Source organism: Anabrus simplex, chromosome 1, assembly GCF_040414725.1.
Source record: "Anabrus simplex isolate iqAnaSimp1 chromosome 1, ASM4041472v1, whole genome shotgun sequence".
NCBI lineage: Eukaryota > Metazoa > Arthropoda > Insecta > Orthoptera > Tettigoniidae > Anabrus > Anabrus simplex.
Window position 1 is genome coordinate 377,654,431 of NC_090265.1, and position 18,634 is coordinate 377,673,064.

The following is an 18,634-nucleotide window of genomic DNA, read 5'->3' on the forward strand; positions in this document are numbered from 1 at the left end:
ATAATACAACTTTTCTCGCAATTTATTACTCAGAACAAACAAAAACAACATTAATTTGGAAGCAGATGAATTCTTCGACAACTGTCTACGAGATAAATAATTCATTGAAGAAATATTGTTTTTACTAACCTAATGGCGCAACTTACATCAGTGCAAATAGAATCGTGGGAATATAGATCCCCACTAAGAACACTAATTTAATTTCACTTTATATACACTGCAGTGGATAAATAATTTGATAAATCTTCGTATAAACTTTAGCACTAACACAATGACAGGAAAAACACGCACCAGTAATATAACCGCGAGATTAAAAACTGCACAAAGCAACTGAAAGAGCTGCCAACTGATTCATTGAGACCTCCCCTGTTAGGTTACCAGAGTAAATGTCTGGCTCCATGGCTAAATGGTTAGCGCGCTGGCCTTTTTGGTCACAGGGATCCCGGGTTCGATTCCCGGCAGGGTCTGGAATTTTAACCATCATTGGGTGTACGTGTTGTCGACATCATCATTTCATCCTCATCACGACTCGCAGGTCGCCTACGGGTGTCAAATCATAAGATCTGCATCTGGCGAGTCGAACATGTCCTCGGATACTTCCGGCACTAAAAGCCATACGCTATTTCATTTCACCAGAGTAAATTACATTGTAATGCGGGATAACATTTAGGGTCAGTCAAAGATTCTTTGACTCACCTACGAATTCCTTATTTTTGACACAAAAGGAAGATGGATATTTTAATAAGCATGTGTGAGATAGATTGCCTCCACTTACGCTTTACTTTCGAACCCAGACGATGCTACTCTCTAGTGGCAGATTCGCTTACCACGTTCAACATAAGCACGGCCGACTGGATCCCTCGCTGCGCTCCGGGTAGCAGGAGACATCGAGTAATTCTAACCCCTTGCGGGAGAGGAAGTAACTATAAACGGGATCAGTGAAAGTTGATCCCGGTTTACGGTATACTCCGCCGGCTAGGGGGAGTGTTGCAAGCTTGGCTGCGCCTGCGTATTGCTTCCTTCAGGCTACAGGCAAGGGCTCACTTCACATGAGCACGAGCCTTGTTCCCCGGGAGAACGGCGCTAGGTGTTCGACAGATCTCGTCCTGATTTTCACAAAACACAAATTCATATCGTACTCAAAACAACGAAAAGGCACCAGGATAATTGTACTGTACATAAATAATATTCCTTACAGTTCCAAGCTACGTGCTGGAGCCCGGTAGCACGTACTGACTGTACATGCTGTGCGCGAAAGGAGGCGAGGAAGTTACAGCCTTGAACACGAAGATTTTCATTATGACCAAACTAGGGATTATAATAAACATCCAATTGGGAGAAAAGTAATGTAAATTTTGTAAAGCCAATATATATATATTCACAGGAGAAACGCGAAGTGTATGCTGCTCAAAATATAAAATTAGAATGCCAGCAATAAATTTGCCATCAACTGAATTCTTTAAATATATGATGAGAGAATGCCTTTGCTGGCGGGACGTAGGGTTTACAGTGCACTATATTTTCTAGAGCAATTTTGTTACTTTCATTGATCTGTCTCTGACTGGCTTTGACAATATGAAAGTGACTAAGGTATGAATGATGCTAGTAATGCCATTCCTTATGCAGCCAGTCCCTGCTATGAATGATGTGAAAATATTGCTCATAGGGTTGGTTAATGCACACTTTTCAGTGGGCTTGGCAGACTGATACAGTATGTAATAGCAACTTCTGGCTCGGTGAGGAAAGCAATGGGAAACTACCTCACTCCTCATTTCCCTAGTACGCCTCTTCACTGATGCCTAGGCCATCTATGACAGCTGATGGAAGAGCTGTGGAGGATCCAACCAGCCTTAGGAATGAGGATTGAACATACATAATGAGAGAAACATGAAAATCGAAAGACTTCTTAAACATTAGATGCTACAAGCATGCTTCCAAATGATATCATTTGGAGCAACAGCAATATCTGAAAAGCAAGGATTTAATCGAGTGTTCTGAAATTGCGTTGAAAAATCTTTAACAGAAAGTATGCATGCATTAATCATAGGAGATCCAAGAGCACAAGCATTTGTCAAAAATCTTTTAAAAATGGGAATGGTAGCTATTGCTTGGATGTGCACTCTGGTAAATTTAACAGAAAATTTATGCAACGTGGTAGAAACGGAAAATAAACTTAGCGAAAAAGTCTCTGTTTATAGAAAGAAACTACCTGAATAAAGAATTATTGTATGAGCGTACTATTTTAGCTACAAAGAATTATATAGTACAACAAATAAATGAGAGGATACAGAATATAATACTGGGGGGAAGAAAAAATATATGAATCGACTGACACAATGATAGATCAAGATGAAAGTGTGAACTTTCCAACAGAATTTTTTAAATTTATTAAATGTGCCTGCTATGCTTTTGCATATAGGTACTCAAGATAAAAATCAGGAAAATTGGATCACCACTTATGCTATTACAAAATCTTCACTCACTGAAACTATGTAATGGCACACAATTATGTGTGAAACAGCTCCTTAACAATATCATTGAGGCAGTCCTAACTGGCAAAGAAAAAGGAAAATTGGTTTTTATGCCAAGAATTCCATTGTAGTATGACTATCAATAAGGCTCAGGATCAAGCCTTCCACTATTGCGAAGTTAATTTGAAAGATTCCTGTTTCTCGCATGGTCAGCTCAACGTTGCTTTCTCACATGTCGGACAAGCAGAAAATCTGTTTGTGCATGCGCCAGACAACGAGACATCAAATGTAGTGTATAAGAATGTATTTTGACGAAATTACTTAGCATGGAAGATATTTATGTACCACGAAAAAAAGAATAAAAATAAACGAAACAGAAAAAGAGTGGTCTTTTAATGTATCTGTGTCGGCGCGACGTAAAGCCCCTAGCAAAAAAAAAAAAAGGAAAAAACTGCACAGATGTACAAAAAAATCAGCGAGTTGTTTTTAGCTAGTACGGAATAAAGATGTACTAATGAAGGTTAAGAAGTAATGTACAAGGACTATCACTTACATACCTACCTTGCTTACCTACTCAGAGAGCACAGAGTAGAGCACAGGCAGTTGAAATGAAATTCCTGAGGAGTATGGTGCAGAAGACAAGGAGGGATAGAATGAGAAATGAAGAGATACGAAAAGCTAAATGTGAAAAAACTAAATGACAAACTGGAACAGAACAGGTTGAGATAGTTTGGAAATGTCAAACGGATGAAAGAAGAAAGACTGCCAAGACAAGCACAGGAATGACAGATAACAGGAAGAGAGGATGAGGAAGAACAAGATTACAATGGTTGGACTTTGAGAAGAACAGCATAAGGCAATGAAACCTGAACTGGAACACAGTGTTGGATGAGGAAAGGTGGAGAGGAACCATATCTGACCCCACCTGGTGTCAGCTGGTAAAAGGGAAAATGATGATAAAGGGTTAAACAATCTTATCCGAAGCAAAATTCTGGCATCCCTGTGTTTTGTTAAGGCCATTAACAGTTAGGTCAACATAAAAAGCACTGTATTATTAGCATTATAACTAGTCTTGATCCATTTTAAACTCAGAAATTAAATTCACATAACATAACAGTACCGTATTAAGTTCACTCATTTTACAACCAATGGTTTAATCCAACATGATCAACTGAATGTTATAAAAATATATACAGTATTTTAAAAATCTAAATATGCAGTTTATCAAGTACATTTATTACATTGTTATTAGGAGAAAAATTGGCATAGTCAGAAAACTTAATCTAAAATGTGGTTCACTAAAACTTAAAAAATGAAATCCTAGGCCAAGAAGGATAAAGGAGCTAGAACATAAGTGATACTGACCTACATCATACTCCTGCAAGATAACATATTCTGAACAACCAGACTGTTCATAATCCAATGGCACAATACCTGAAATGAAAATTCAACAATATTTCAGATTTATACACTAAGTTTTTAAACTACTTTTATCATGCAAAGTAAGAGAATTTAGATCAATACACTTTGAAACTGTTCAGCGAAGCAGACAAACTTTATGAACCATATTTAATTGAATACAGGTCATACTTTTCACCTTGCCAAAGAACCAAGTATAGTCCGCACACTTTATGTTGATGCATTTGTGTACGGGGTTGAGGAGTAAGGAGGGAGGTGTCCCGGTATCGATAGTGCTATCAACCGAAGGAAAATGAAATCTGAATTGAATCGAGAATATGATCGATCGATACGAAGTTTCTAAACCGTTATCATCTTAAGCCAACAACTATGTCACATACACATTATATAACATTATAAAACATTTCTCGATGCGAATCTTGTTCCTAGCATGAATTCTATACTTTGGCTTTGTTGTGTAAACAACAACAGTACTAGTACGTAAAGTGTACGCTAGATGTCGCACAACGATGCTTAAGCGATTCATAGTTTGTGTTTCAAAGGTTGCCAGTACGAATCTCGAAGATCGCCGAGGTCGACCGATTCAGCACTAGGGTGTAAATGCACCAACATAAAGTGTGCGGATAATACTTGACAGAGTAGTGCGGAATATAGTTCCAAAGATATGATCATGATGATTTAAAGGGGCCTAACATCTAGGCCCCAATGATACGAGGTGGAATGAAATGTAATGATAATTAAATTTTTTAATGTATCCACTGAACTAAAATTTAAAACAAATGATGATGAAAAACGATTATGAATTTAAAATAATCAGTGAACTTAATTTGCAATGCCTTATTTTCTTATAAAATTACAGAAAAAATAGATTAAAATAGAACAAGGCATTGCCTTGAAGTGAAATACATATCATTCAAATTCAAAGTTAAAAACACATTAAAATACACATTAACTAAACCGTAGTTAACAAAAATTAAAAGCAGATAGAACAAATACCTACATACATGATAAAACAGGCCACTATCCCCCATAAGACAAATGTCGAGGTCTGCTGACTACTCGTTATCTCGTAGGATGAGGGAGATGGTACTCCGAAGTTTTAGACTACGGTGAAGATCGGCTAGGTCCACGCACTCCATAAGGATGTGCACCACAATAAGATCTCTGCCGCAAAGACACACCGGGTGGGGGGTTCTCGATTCAGTACGTAGGAGTGCATTGCTATATCGTTGCCAATCTGAAGAAGACAAAATACCACTGCTTTTCTCCAAGAAACACGAAGGGAAGTCTTCCATACCTTCGTAGTTTATTTTGCTGTTCTCAGCCTATTTGGAAGAGAGGTGGTTTGCCACTCCATCTCCCAATGGGACATAACCAAATGTCTTAAATGAGAACAAATATCACTGGCTGGAACCTTGTAAGGCAATGCGGGCAATGGGACCGCCTCCTTCGCAGCCCTATTAGCTAACTCATTTCCCGCCACACCAGTTCCAAGGATAGCTGCTACACATCAAATCAAATCAAAATCAAAATCTCTTTATTTGCAAATGAGGTGTCTACCTCGGTGGGTCTTTAACGTTAGTTCCATCAACATCGTGTATGAGGGCATAAAAAAAGCTTCATGGACTGTCTGTAGGATATAAGTCTGCCTGAAAATGTTGACAGAACAAGGCAGCATTAAGAGATTCAAAATTAATCTTCTGGCTTGGCAGATATTTTTGTCAAATTGCTGCAGAATCGACAGATCGATGTCATTAAAGCAAGACACCACCTGGCCGATTTTGTGAAAGCAGTCCAGGATACCAAAACTACTACACTTGATAGATCCAAAATGATAGAAATTCGAAAGAAAAAGAGAGAAGAGAAGCACTGGAGGTCTGAGATGTAAATGAGAGATTTTCATTTACTGACCATTTAGTAGCATCAAGGTTGGTGGATGTCTGTTCTTTCAAAGCTTTCTGTCAAGTGTTTTGCTGAGAGGGAACGGAAGAGTGCTGTGGAACTTATGTATGGTTAATCAAGGCACAACTTAAAATAGAACTTGAGGTGCTGTACAGCTGACGTGACATTCTGAAGGCCGATGGCACATATTTCTTGCTGCAGTTTCTAATTGAGAACAGCCTCAATGAAGACACTTTCTCACAATTAAATGAACATCGTCAAAGTTGGCGCCGCTTATACAAGAATATTGTGTGAAGTCAAATGGGGTCACGATGCTCAGCAATGAGTTACACGACTCATGATGATGATTGAACATCTCCCTTGGTAAATTGTTTCAATCACCAACTCCCCTACTTATAAACAAATATTTTCCCCTAATTTTCCTCTTGAATTCCAACTTTATCTTCATACTGCAATCTTTCCTACTTTTAAAAACACCATCCAAACTTTTTTCCTACTAATGTCACTCCACGCCATCTCTCCACTGACAGCTCAGAACATACCACTCATTACAAGTTATTATCCTCATGATGTTTCCGTATTGAAAGTTATTATACAAGGAAATAACAAAGGTATTTTCTTATATATACACCACTTAGTCAAGCAGCTCATATCCTTTCTCCCAAGTCTTCCCAGTTCAAACTTTGTAACATTTTTGCAATGGTACTCTTCTGCAGGAAAATACCCAGAACAAACCGAGCTGCTTTTCAATTATTTTTTTATGCCGGCCCCGTGGTGTAGGGGTAACGTGCCTGCCTCTTACCCGGAGACCTCAGGTTCAATTCCCGACCAGGTCAGGGATTTTTACCTGGACCTGAGGGCTGGTTCGAGGTTCACTCAGCCTACGTGATTAGAATTGAGGAGCTATCTGATGGTGAGATAGCGGCCCCGGTCTAGAAAGCCAAGAATAACGACAGAGAGGATTCGTCGTGCTGACCACACGACACCTCACAATCGGTACGTCTTCGGGATGAGCCACGGTCGCTTGGTAGGCGAGTAGTGCCATGGGGTTAGTTGGTTGGATCTTTTTTTTTTTTTCAGTTCTACACTAGAATCATACTCTAGTTGGAGTCTTACCCGAGACTTACAATATATATGCTCTCTCTTTTACTACAACCCTTAAATACCCTCATAACCATGTGCAGAAATTTGTACCCTTTATTTACAATCCCGTTTATGTGATTAGCCCAATGAAGATCTTTCCTTATATTAACACTTGGGTACTTACAGTTAGCCCTATAAAGAACTTTCACCCCATCAATGCAGTAATTAAAACAGAGGAATTTTCCTATTAGTGAAACTCACAACCTGTCTTTTAACCCCATTCATCATCATACCATTGTCTGCTGTCCGTCTCATAACACTGTCAAAGTCTTTATGCAGTTGCTCACAACCGTATAACTAACTAGCAATTATCCGCGGCTTCGCTCGCGTGGATTACGAAATTTGATCAAAGTAATCGTTCCTCGGCATTGTACTAAGACATTATAAAATTCCTAAAGTATAAAAACCCACTCAAAAATTGAGTTTCATTTACCCAAGAAATTCTTTGTAAACCATGTTTGTGGTATTACGTTTTGGGGCTAAGACGACCATGCAACATAGAACTGTACATATGAGAAACAGTCTTCTCTCAAGTCGAAAAAATAAATACATGTTTCTTTATGTTTAAAGGAGATTCCTAATACCTATTCCCACATCTGTCACGTCTTCAGTTTTTGAGATACACATAAGTATCCCCATAAAAAGAATTCAACCCCTTAATCAGTCCTTTCCCCACCACCAACCCCATCTAAGTGTATTTTCTGAAAATCAAAATACATGTTTCTGTATTTTTAAAGGAGATTCCAAGTACCAATTTTCACATCTGTAACATCTTCAGTTTTTAAGATATAAGTATCCTCATTAAAAATAATTCAACTATTTTTCATTTCTTTACATCCCCTTTTCTCCCAAAACAAAAAGGTGCATGTTCCTGTATTTTTAAAGGACTTTCCAAATACCAGGCTTCTTGTCTCTAACATGTTAAATTTTTGACGTATAATGCAGATATACAGGTACTCATTTTAAAAATTTACCCGCTTTTCCATGCCTTTGCTGGCAAGATGTAGTGTTTACAGTGCACTATGTCTTCTGGTATGGGCTATATCAAATTTGTTACTTTCATTGACCTGTCTCAGTCTCATCCTTGGCTTTGACAATATGAAAGTGACTGAGGTATGAGTGATGCTAGTAATACCATTCCTTATGCAGCCAGTCTCCGTTATGAATGGTATGGAAATATCGCTCATAGGGTCAGTTGTTGCATGCATTTCAGTGAGTTTGGCAGACTGATATGTCATAGCAAGGGCTGGTTCGGTGTGGAAAGCAACGGGAAACTACCTCACTCATTTCCCTAGTACGCCTCTTCAGCGACGCCTAGGCTATTTATGACAGCTGTTGGCGGAGTTGCAGAGGATCAAACCAGCCTTCAGGCTGAATACCCAACAAACTACATACATACATACCCGCTTTTCCCATTTTTTCAGCCTCTTAACCGGATTTTCCGAATTCAAAACATGCATGTTTCATTATTTTTAAGAAGATCCCAAATACCAGTTTTCATGTCTGCACGTCTGTAACACATTCAGTTTTTGAGATAAATGTATAGGTACTCATAAAAATAATTCAACTTCTTCTTTTTCACTTCTTTCCACCCCCCTCCCGACGCAAGTGGACTTTCTGAAAACAAAAATACGTGCTTATTTTGAAAGGAAATTCAAAATACCAACTTTCATGTCTATAATAGCTTCAGTTTGTAAGATAAAGTATCCCCATAAATATAATTAAACTACTTATTTGCGTATTTTCAACTCCACACCGCTTACGTTGATTTTCCGAAAAATCAAATACATGTTTCTTTATTTTTAAAGGAGATTCCAAATACCAATTTTCACATATTTAACATCTTTAGTTTTTGAGATATAAGAAGAATTCAACTAAATTTTCAATTCATTCACTCCCCTTAAGTGGATTTTCCGAAGACAAAAGACACTTGTTTCTTTACTTTGAAAGAAGATTCCAAATACAAATGTTCATGCCTCTAGCATCTTCAGTTTTTGAGATATAAGTATCCTCATAAAAATAATTCAACTCCTTTTCCACCTCAGGATATTAAGTTGATTCCCCCCACCCGTACAAAAAGTGTGTGTTTCTTTATTTTTAAAGGAGATTCCAAATGCCAATTATCATGACTGTAACATCTTCAGTTTTGATATATATGTATCCTCATAAAAAGGAATTAAACTCCTTTTTCACCGCCCCTGCTCCAAACTTGATTTCCCCCCACCAAAAATGCGTTTTTCTTTATTTTTAAATTTCCAAATACTCATTTTCACGTCTGTAACATCTTTAGTTTTTGAGATTCTCATGAAAAGAATTCAACTCCTTTTTCACTCCACCACCGACCGTTAAGTTGGTTTCCCCCCCACTCAAAAAATGAGTTTCTTAATTTTTAAAGAAGATTACAAATATCAATTTCTGTGTCTGTAATCTTCAGTTTTGAGATATAATTTTATCCAGAAAAAGAATTCATTTTTTTCACTTCCTTTCACACACCCACTCAAGTGAATTTTCCAAAAACAAACAGTACCTGTTTCTATAAAAGAGCTTCCAAATACCAATTAGCACTAATGTAACTTCTTCAGTTTTTGAGATACAGTGAAACCTCGGAATGCGAGTAACTTGGTCTACGAGTGTTTTGCAAGACGAGCAAACATTTTAAATAAATTGTACTCGTAACTTGATAAGCGAGTGAGGTTCCGCAATACGAACATCACGTGTGCATACGTTTTCCCCTCCCCTGTGCCTTTGTTGAATAGATGAACGAAGTCTTTGGTCCTGTAGTGAAGAAATACCTCTCAGAAAATAATCTGCTGCTCAAAGTCTTGCTGCTTAAGGACAATGCTCCTGCTCATCCTCCAGGCCGACGACTTACTGGAGGAATTGAAGTTCGTTAAGGTTAAGCTGCTTCTTTTCAACACTACTCCAGCCTATGGATCAGCAAGTCATTTCGAACTTCAAAAAGCTATACACCAAAGCACTATTTCAGCGATGCTTCGATGTGACCGAAGGAACAAACCTTAGCCTCCAAGAGTTTGGGAGAAATCATTTCCCCATCGTGAACTCCCTGAAGATCATCGATAAAGCTTGGGATGGAGTCACCAAGAGAACTCTCACTTCCGCTTGGCGAAAGCTGTGACTGACTGTGTTCATGGACGTGACTTTGAAAGAATTGTTGGTGACAATGAGCTGCACATTGTCAGTGAAATTGTGTCCTTAGGGAAGACTATGGGGCTGGATGTGAATGACGTGGACATTCAAGAGCTGGTGGAAGAACACAGTCAGGAACTGACCACTAACGAACTGATGGAGCTGCATCGCGAACAACAGGAGGAGGTTATGGAGATCTCGTCCGGGGAAGAAGAGGAGGAAAAGTCAATGGAATCTCTCACTTCAACTGAGATTCGGGAGAAGTGAAAATGTGGAAAACGGTGCAAAATTTTGTAGAAAAATACCATCCGAATAAGGCTGTAGCAGTGCGAGCAAAGAATCTGTTCAATGAAAATGCAATGTCACATTTTCGTGAAATCCTCAAAAAAGAGGCAAAAGCAACAGTCATTGGACAGGTTCCTTGTTAAGTTACACGAAAAGAACAATTCCAGTGAGCCAAAAGATAGCAGTGATTCCGTTAGAGAAATTCATGCTACACAGTAACACTTATGCCATCCCTCGTCTCCCTCACACCAACAACGATTCTATTGTAAGGAAAAGAAGTGCACTTTAATTTGTTTTACGTTATATTTTGTTTTAGAAATGGTATGCGAATAAATACTTTTGTGTTGTGGATGAATCATCCGCGTTTCAATTGTTTCATATGGGAAAACTTGCTTTGATATACGAGTGCTTTGGATTACAAGCATGTTGCCGGAACGAATTATGCTCGCAATCCAAGGTTCCACTGTATATGTATCCTCGTAAAAGGAATTCATTTCAGTTTTGTCTCCCCACCCCCTCTACCAAGTTGACCCCCCCCCCCCCCCAAATGTGTGTTTCTTTATTTTAAAGGAGATTCCAAGTACCAGTTTTCACGTTTGTAACATCTTTAGATTTTTTGGTATATATATATTTATATATATTCCCATACAAATAATTCAACTAATTTTTAAATTCTTCTTTTTGAGATATACTGTAGATATGCTAATTTTAAAAATTCACCCCCTTTTTTAAGTTCCCTTAAGTGGATTTTCGAAAGAAAAAAAATTATATTTCTTTACTTTTACAGGAATTCCAGTTTTCAAATCTGTAATATGTTACGCAGGCCTATCTGAGATAATTTTTCAGATATAGTCTTTTTTTAAATTCACCCCGTTTGTAACATCTGTTCACCCCCTCTTCATCGGATTATCCAAGAACACAAAAATACGTGTTTCTTTACTTTTAAAGGAGATTCTAAATACCAATTTTCACGTCTGTAACATCTTCACTTTAGATATGTCTCCTCATAAAAGGAGTTCAACCCCTTCCCCCCCCCCCCATTGGGATTTTCTGAAAACAAAAAAATGCGTGTATTTTTAAAGGAGATTCCAAATACCAATTTTTATGCCTGTAAACTTTCAAATGTTTGAAATAAAGATATCCTCATTTTAAAAATTTAGTCCTCTTTTCACCCCCTTAGCGACTGAATAACCAAAAATCCTCTCTTAGTGAGCATCTACACCCTAATATATATGTATCCCCAAAATTTCATTTCTTTTTGTCCAGAAGTTTTGGCTTGGCGATGATGAATTAGTCAGTCAGATTTTATATATATAGAGATTATTCTATAGAGTATAACATCTTCCACAAAAATCCTTACCTCTGATTCCAGTTTATTACTCATATCATTTATATATATATATATATAGAAGAAAATATAATGGTCCAATAATACTGCCTTGAGGATTTCCCCTCTTAATGATTACAGGATCAGATAATGCGTCATCTACTCTAATTTTCTAGAAATATAGCCACCTATTCAGTCACTCTTTTCTCTAATCCAACTGCACTCATTTTTGTCAGTAATCTCCCATGATCTACCCGATCAAATGTTTTAGATAGGTCAAGCACGATACAGTCCATCTGACCTCCGGAATCCAATATACCTGCTTTATCTTGCTGGAATCCTACAAGTTGACCTTCAGTGGAAAACCTTTCCTAATCCCGAACTGCCTTCTGTCAAACCAGTTATTAATTTCACAAACATGTATAATATAATCAGAAAGAATGCTTTCCCAAAACTTCCATGCAATGCATGTCAAACTGACTGCCCTGTAATTTTCAGTCTTATGTATATCACCCTTTCCTTTATACTGTACACAGGGGTACTATAGTAACTCTACATTCATTTGACATACCTCCTTTATGCAAACAGTAATAAAATAAGTATTTCAGATATGGTACTATATTCCAATACATTGTCTTTAGTATATCCCCAGAAATCTTAAATGGGGACATAATTCCTCTGTAAATAAATTACCCCTCCCGCAGAAAAAATGTAAATTTTAAATTTTTGTTTGAATTTTGTAGTTATAACAAGAATGATAAACATTAGAAAGTTGTTCCAATCAGCTGAGAAGTTTATGAGAGACCGTCCCTTTCTTAAAAAGGGCCAGACAAGGAGCGATTTGTCTTGATTTATTGCTTTATTAGTGGAACCTTCCTCTACCAGGGCTATATGCTGACTGAACAAATTTGTCAGTTTGTACACTCTCCACGTGAATATTGTCTTACTGGCTACCTATTGGAAACACACCCTCTCCAATAAGTACAGGAGTGGTGTAAGCTCGAGCTACTTAGAGCAATGGCAAGGGAGGAGAGCTTCAAGTAAGTTACATTTTTGCCCGGGTTTCAGATGGACTTGCCAGAGTGAAACATGAACAATACGCTGCTGGCGCAGATTGCCACTGCTGCGTTGTTTTATTGCTCAAGGTGTGGCAGTTATTGCTGATGTTTTTATGAAAATATGCACAGTAAAATTCATTTATTTCAGTAATAAATTATATGTGTTCTACATTTTTCTTCATTATTTTATAATGAAAGAATCCGCGCAGGCAATTTTAATGGGGGGAACCTTTGAGACAAAATCGTCAGTGGGGGGGGGAATCCCTCCTTTCTCCCACCCCCTCGATTTTGCACCCTGGAGGACACCACAGATAAGATAAAATTGTACAAAGATTAGAACATATGAAAAGCTGCTGGCAGGTCCGGAAGGCCCAAACAGTTCCTTTCAAGAGACTTTGATAATGGACTGACTACAGTGATCCTACTCGGTCATAAAATTTAATAAAAAAAGAAGTGAGTACTGGAGATGCTATAACAGTGAAATGACTTATAAGAAAGTGGGGAAAGAATGGATAGAGTTGCATCTTGTTAGCCATGGAAAGAAGAGTTTATAATGGTATTAGCAGTAGACAAACAATCACTGAGCAGAAGAGTCGGGTATGAAGGGGTTTAGGGGAATTCATCACAAATGTTTTGCCATCATTATGATTGGTCACACTTAATTCATAACTCATTTTCATCACAGATGTATATTTGTCACAAGTGTAACAATTTGAATTGGTCAATGGTAGATCATTGGTAACAATTCCAAAATGCCATTGAAGACCTTGCCTGGTATAGTGATCAATGAAATACCTCGATAGTTGTTGCAATCCTTCCTATTTCCTTGCTTATATAAGGGGCAATCAAATGAAAACCGTACACCTGCCATAACACAAATTCCACGTGAAAGGTGGCAACACTGTTGTTACGTATCTATACTGCCATCGCTGTGTTAGGAAAACTGAAGGGTGGCAACTCGCAGGTGCACACAGTTGTTGGGTTATGTCTTTGTTAGTGCACTGACTAGTCTAATGTGTTCGTCCAGCTGTAGAAATGGAGGGGCAAGCAAATTAGAGCAGAGAAGTGTAGTTTATTTTCTGCTAGCTGAGGGTGCTAGAATATCAACTTGGGAAAATCTTAACAACGCTCATCTTTTTTTTAATAATCAGCACACTATTAATAACGTCAATAATAAATTTCAGAAATCAGGTGTTTATAAATTAAAATGCCAGTAATGTCCTGCAAGTTACATCGGACAGACAGGCTGCAATTTTATCATAAGGTATAAGGAACATGTTAATGGTCGAAATACGGCAGATTTTCAGCAATGGGTTCTCATATGATTGATACCAATCATACATTTATGAACATAAAGCAAGACCTCAAATTCTCCAGTTAAGTAAGAAAGGGAATCTATTGAATATTTTTGAAAACATTTTTATAAACATTGATAAAAGATGAAACCTGACTTATAATCTAAATTAAATATCGGAAGAAATCAATACACTTTTTGAGCAAATAGCCTAATCTTTAAATTCTTTACATGAAGGTGCATAAAGTAATAAAGTAATGCATTACCCCACACCTCTCCCCTCACAACCTCCCCTCCAAGTCAGTTCTCAACGACCTTCGAGGACTGCACTCGGTTAGCTTCAACACTTGATGTGAAGTGGACGACACTGGACAGGCAAGGAGGTGAGTGACCAGATGGGCACACAGTTTACATTTCACATTTAATTTTTTCATTAGTTCATTTTTTTTTTTCTTTTTAGGCCCATATTGACAACAACACAGCCAAGTTCAACTTGCATCATTCAACATAAGTCCAACTTTCTTCAACTCATCATAAGAAGCTATTTTAACGTGGCATTAATATTACACTATTCATGTAGGCCTACACATTCAAGAACATGTATAATATGTTCTCAATGTCAGTATAAGTATGATTAATTCGCATAGCCACTCATGTTGTATTATATTTGTGCAATTCCATGCATGTAACGACATTTTGACCTGTGCAATAACTGGACTTCATGGTTCATATAATGTTCATGTTATTTTAAGATTCAAAATTGACAAGACGCTAATACGATGCGTCACAGGATTTACAGACTTTTTATTCACTACTTTTAATGTGTCCTTAGCATATTTACAATGATTTTATGTGTGAATGAAGATGTCTCATAAGAGGACGAAACATATCACCAATATAGTTTAATGTAGTCTTATTAATAAAGATGTTCCCATTTTCACACTAGGCAAATGCTGGGGCTGCACCTTAATTAAGGCCACGGCCACTTCCTTCCAACTCCTAGGCCTTTCCTATCGTCGCCATAAGACCTATCTCTGTCAGTGCGACATAAAGCCTCTAGCAAAAAAAAAAATTAGTAAAGACAATTACAGTATCATAAAGGTGGGACATTTGTTGTTAAGATTTTCACAAGTTGATACTTTTTGACAATACGGCCCAAATACAAAATTTATCTCCTGCAACGGTGCTGGAGTACATGAAACTCATCGTCGCATGGCTGCTGTGTACGGCGAACACTGCGTACCCATGACGAGTGTGCACGAGTGGCATAGGAGATTCCGAGAAGTGCGCACATCACTGCAAGATGATGTGCGCCCAGGACAGGCCCATCAAGCCATTACTCCTGAGGTGATAGGGCGGATTGATGGCCTTATCCGGAAGAACCGACAAATCACGGAGGAAGAAATTTGTGTTCAGGTCGGTCCACCAAAATGTTTGCTTTTACTCATCTTTACACAGAGTTATTCCTAGGTATTCCCTTGCTGTTTCTACTACAGCATTTCTGTATGCCACCCATTCTATTTCTATATCCCAAACCTGCTTGCTACCTAGTGAAAGTTTTATTTGGAAAAAAAAAAATTCACATTTAGGATATATATTCTATATTTAAAGTTCCTATGAAGTGCTTGCATTTTGGTTTGAAAGATCTGGGAAGTTCCGACACATTCCTGCATGATGTTCTCGGTCCCCCAGAATCCGATGACCGAGAAAACCTAGTATATCTACTGGGGCCTGTGGTAGTTGTTAGCTGTTTGTTCCATCTTGGTAATCAGTTGAAGGTTATGGGGAGTTCAACCGTAGTCAATCTCAAAATTACAACTAAGGTTTTGAGCTCTGGAGGTTGCCTCAGCCCTCCTCTATTATCCGGGCTTGGGACTGTCAACAACAGTTAATAAGCTACTTAATTCACCCATTAAATGCTGCAGGCGGATCAAATAAACATTGACCGACACAACATCGAAAGTGAAATTTTTAGGAGAAATTTCTGAACCATTTGAAATAAAAACAGTAGTCAGACAAGGGGATGGATCATCTCCCTTAGTATTTAATTTAGTTCTTGAAAAAGTTATTAAGATATGGCAAAATGAACTAAAGGTATAAATATTGGTAGATGTATCCAAAACAAAATTCACCTTACTTGCCTAGCATTTGCTGATGACATTGCTATCCTATCTGAAAACAGACATGACCCAATCAAGTCCATAGAAAACTCCCTGAAATAGCAGCAAAAACAGAACTTCAAATTTCTTATGAAAAGACAAAGTATATGGAAGGCCAAATATGGCAGAGACTTATATGCCCTCTCCTTTACACCCCTACTACAACCCCTAAATACCCTCAAAACCATGTGCAGAGATCTGAACCCTTTATTTACAATCATATTTATGTGATTACCCCAATGAAGATCTTTATATTAAAACCTAGGTACTTACAATGATCCCCAAAAGAAACTTTCATGCCATCAATGCAGAAATTAAAACTGAGAGGACTTTCCCTATTTGTGAAACTCACAACCTGACTTTTAACCTCGTTTATCGTCATACCATTGCCTTTTGTCCATCTCACAACATTGTTGAGGTAATTTTGCAGTTGCTCACAATCTTGTAACTTATTTATTACTCTGTAGGCCTAGGCCTACAAGTATAACATCATGTGCAAAAAGCCTTATCTCTGATTCCACTTCTTTATTCATATCATGGATATATACCAGTATAAAAGAAAACATAAAGGTCCAATAATACTGCCTTGATAAGATCATAATGTCATAATGAGACCACAGCCTAGCACAATCCGGAAGGCAACATCGGTCTAGTAACGCATAATAAAGATTATCTCGATGGCGATTCTAAACATCAAATCATAACAATTCTTATTAGCAGGTCTATACAGTAGTCTATACGGTAGTCCTTCTGCCCTTCACATTTACCAAGATAAAATCAGAAAAGAAAAAGAAAAAAAAAAATGAAAACTCACCAACTACTTCATCTCCTACAGACAAACTGGTGACATCTATTCCAACTGCTTGCACTACCCCAGCAATATCGCATCCAACACCTATCCGCTGGTTTTTAATGGCTTTAGCAAGCAACTGGCCCAGTGCTGTAAAATCATATTGAGAACTTGCTAGACCACAAGCCTTCACTTTAATCAACACTGCATTTCTGTTAAGTTCCGGTAATTCAACCTGAAAAAGAAGCAATAATTATATATTTTGTAAAGAGATATCAACTTATAATGTACCTGCAGTAGCCTACAGTACAAGAAACTGAACTACAAGAGGATTGATATTACTTTGTTTTGCAAATTTAAAACAATAAAATCACTAGAAATTAATAGCAGTTCTTCTTAATAATTCCAAAACTCATGTTCATTTAGGACGACACTTGGGGTTTCCTGAAATAAACGTCCTCGAGACATGCAAAGGACATTGAGGGGGGCGTGAATATTTCATTTGGGAAGGCCTTGGAAAGCGGCATCAACTGGAGTTAATATTTTAATAAAAAAGCCGTATTAAACGATGAGTAACAATATAGTTTATAAATCAATTACCTGATCTGCTACTGTCTGAGAAGTATTCAATCCTTTGCTTATTTCAATAAAAACTGATCTGGTAGACTTTGTTTTTGGCATGTTTATAGTCAGGCAATCCAAAAGCAACTAAGTACATTCAACTGCATTGACACGTCTTCCACAGCACTTTCTCGCAATCACGCAGAAAATGACATGTAAACTTTATAATGATGTGAGAAATGAATTTTCAAGATCAAAAATATTCACTTTATGTACCGGTACATCCTCAGCTTCTACTGCATTGCCGACATCAATGCTCCCGAATGCTCCTTTCTCCACATCATGTAAACTGACAAGTGACAGATTACGATATCGATCAGTATCGATAGGGTTAAAACTTCGATATGCCTCGATAGTTGTCCAATGCGATTGTGCTGCAGAACCAGAGAACAAGGCCTGGCCAGCACCCCGGCACCTCCGCTGGCAGAACTACTCGTTGCTTCTGACGCTCCTTAAACCGGCCTTGACAATCGCTTGTGAACCCCAGAACAAAGTTGTATGATTGGAAAGTTTCAACGCCGCTGGAGCGCTGACAGGAAGCTGTATAACGCAAATTGCCGCATTTCCAGTTTTATTTATATTGTTTTGATGTCGTAAATGTTCGCAATGTGTTCGCAATGAGGTGCTTGTTGGCTTGATATTGAGAGCTGATAGTTATGCACTAGTGAGTTTAATTTTTTATTGTGTAGTGTGGTGATTATATTTTTAAAATTATGTTTACTAATCTTGGAATTTGTGACATTATTATGCGCCATTTTGTACTTCGAGCAGAATTTTTCTGCAATCAAAAACAAATGTAATGAGCGGCTCAAAGTGATTTCTCGTTGTAACTTCGTCCTGAACGAGAATTTTAATTTATGCGCTAATTCGTTTTTAATGGTGTAGTGATTTGTTTTTCTTTAAATGTGTTTGGAAGTATTCGATTATGTATTGCTGCACTGGCGTAGCCAAGTGGGGTGGGGGGCAAGGGCACCGGGACCTCTCGAAAATGTTTCCTGAAACTAGAGTAAAGGATAAG

At 37.9% G+C, this 18,634-nt stretch overlaps 1 protein-coding gene across 1 annotated transcript in view; it reads right to left on the reverse strand.

Moving 5' to 3' along the window:
* LOC136856811 (quinone oxidoreductase-like protein 1) overlaps nt 1-17,887 on the reverse strand; it is a 99,171-nt gene extending 81,284 nt beyond the window's left edge. Inside the window, exons 1-3 of the mRNA XM_067134933.2 lie at nt 17,596-17,887; nt 17,020-17,230; nt 3,837-3,905 (exon numbers count right to left, since the gene is read on the reverse strand). Of these exons, the coding sequence (XP_066991034.1) occupies nt 3,837-3,905; nt 17,020-17,230; nt 17,596-17,676 (361 nt within the window). The 5' untranslated portion in view covers nt 17,677-17,887. The remainder of the gene's footprint in view (nt 1-3,836; nt 3,906-17,019; nt 17,231-17,595) is intronic.
* Between the last annotated feature and the right edge of the window lie 747 nt (nt 17,888-18,634).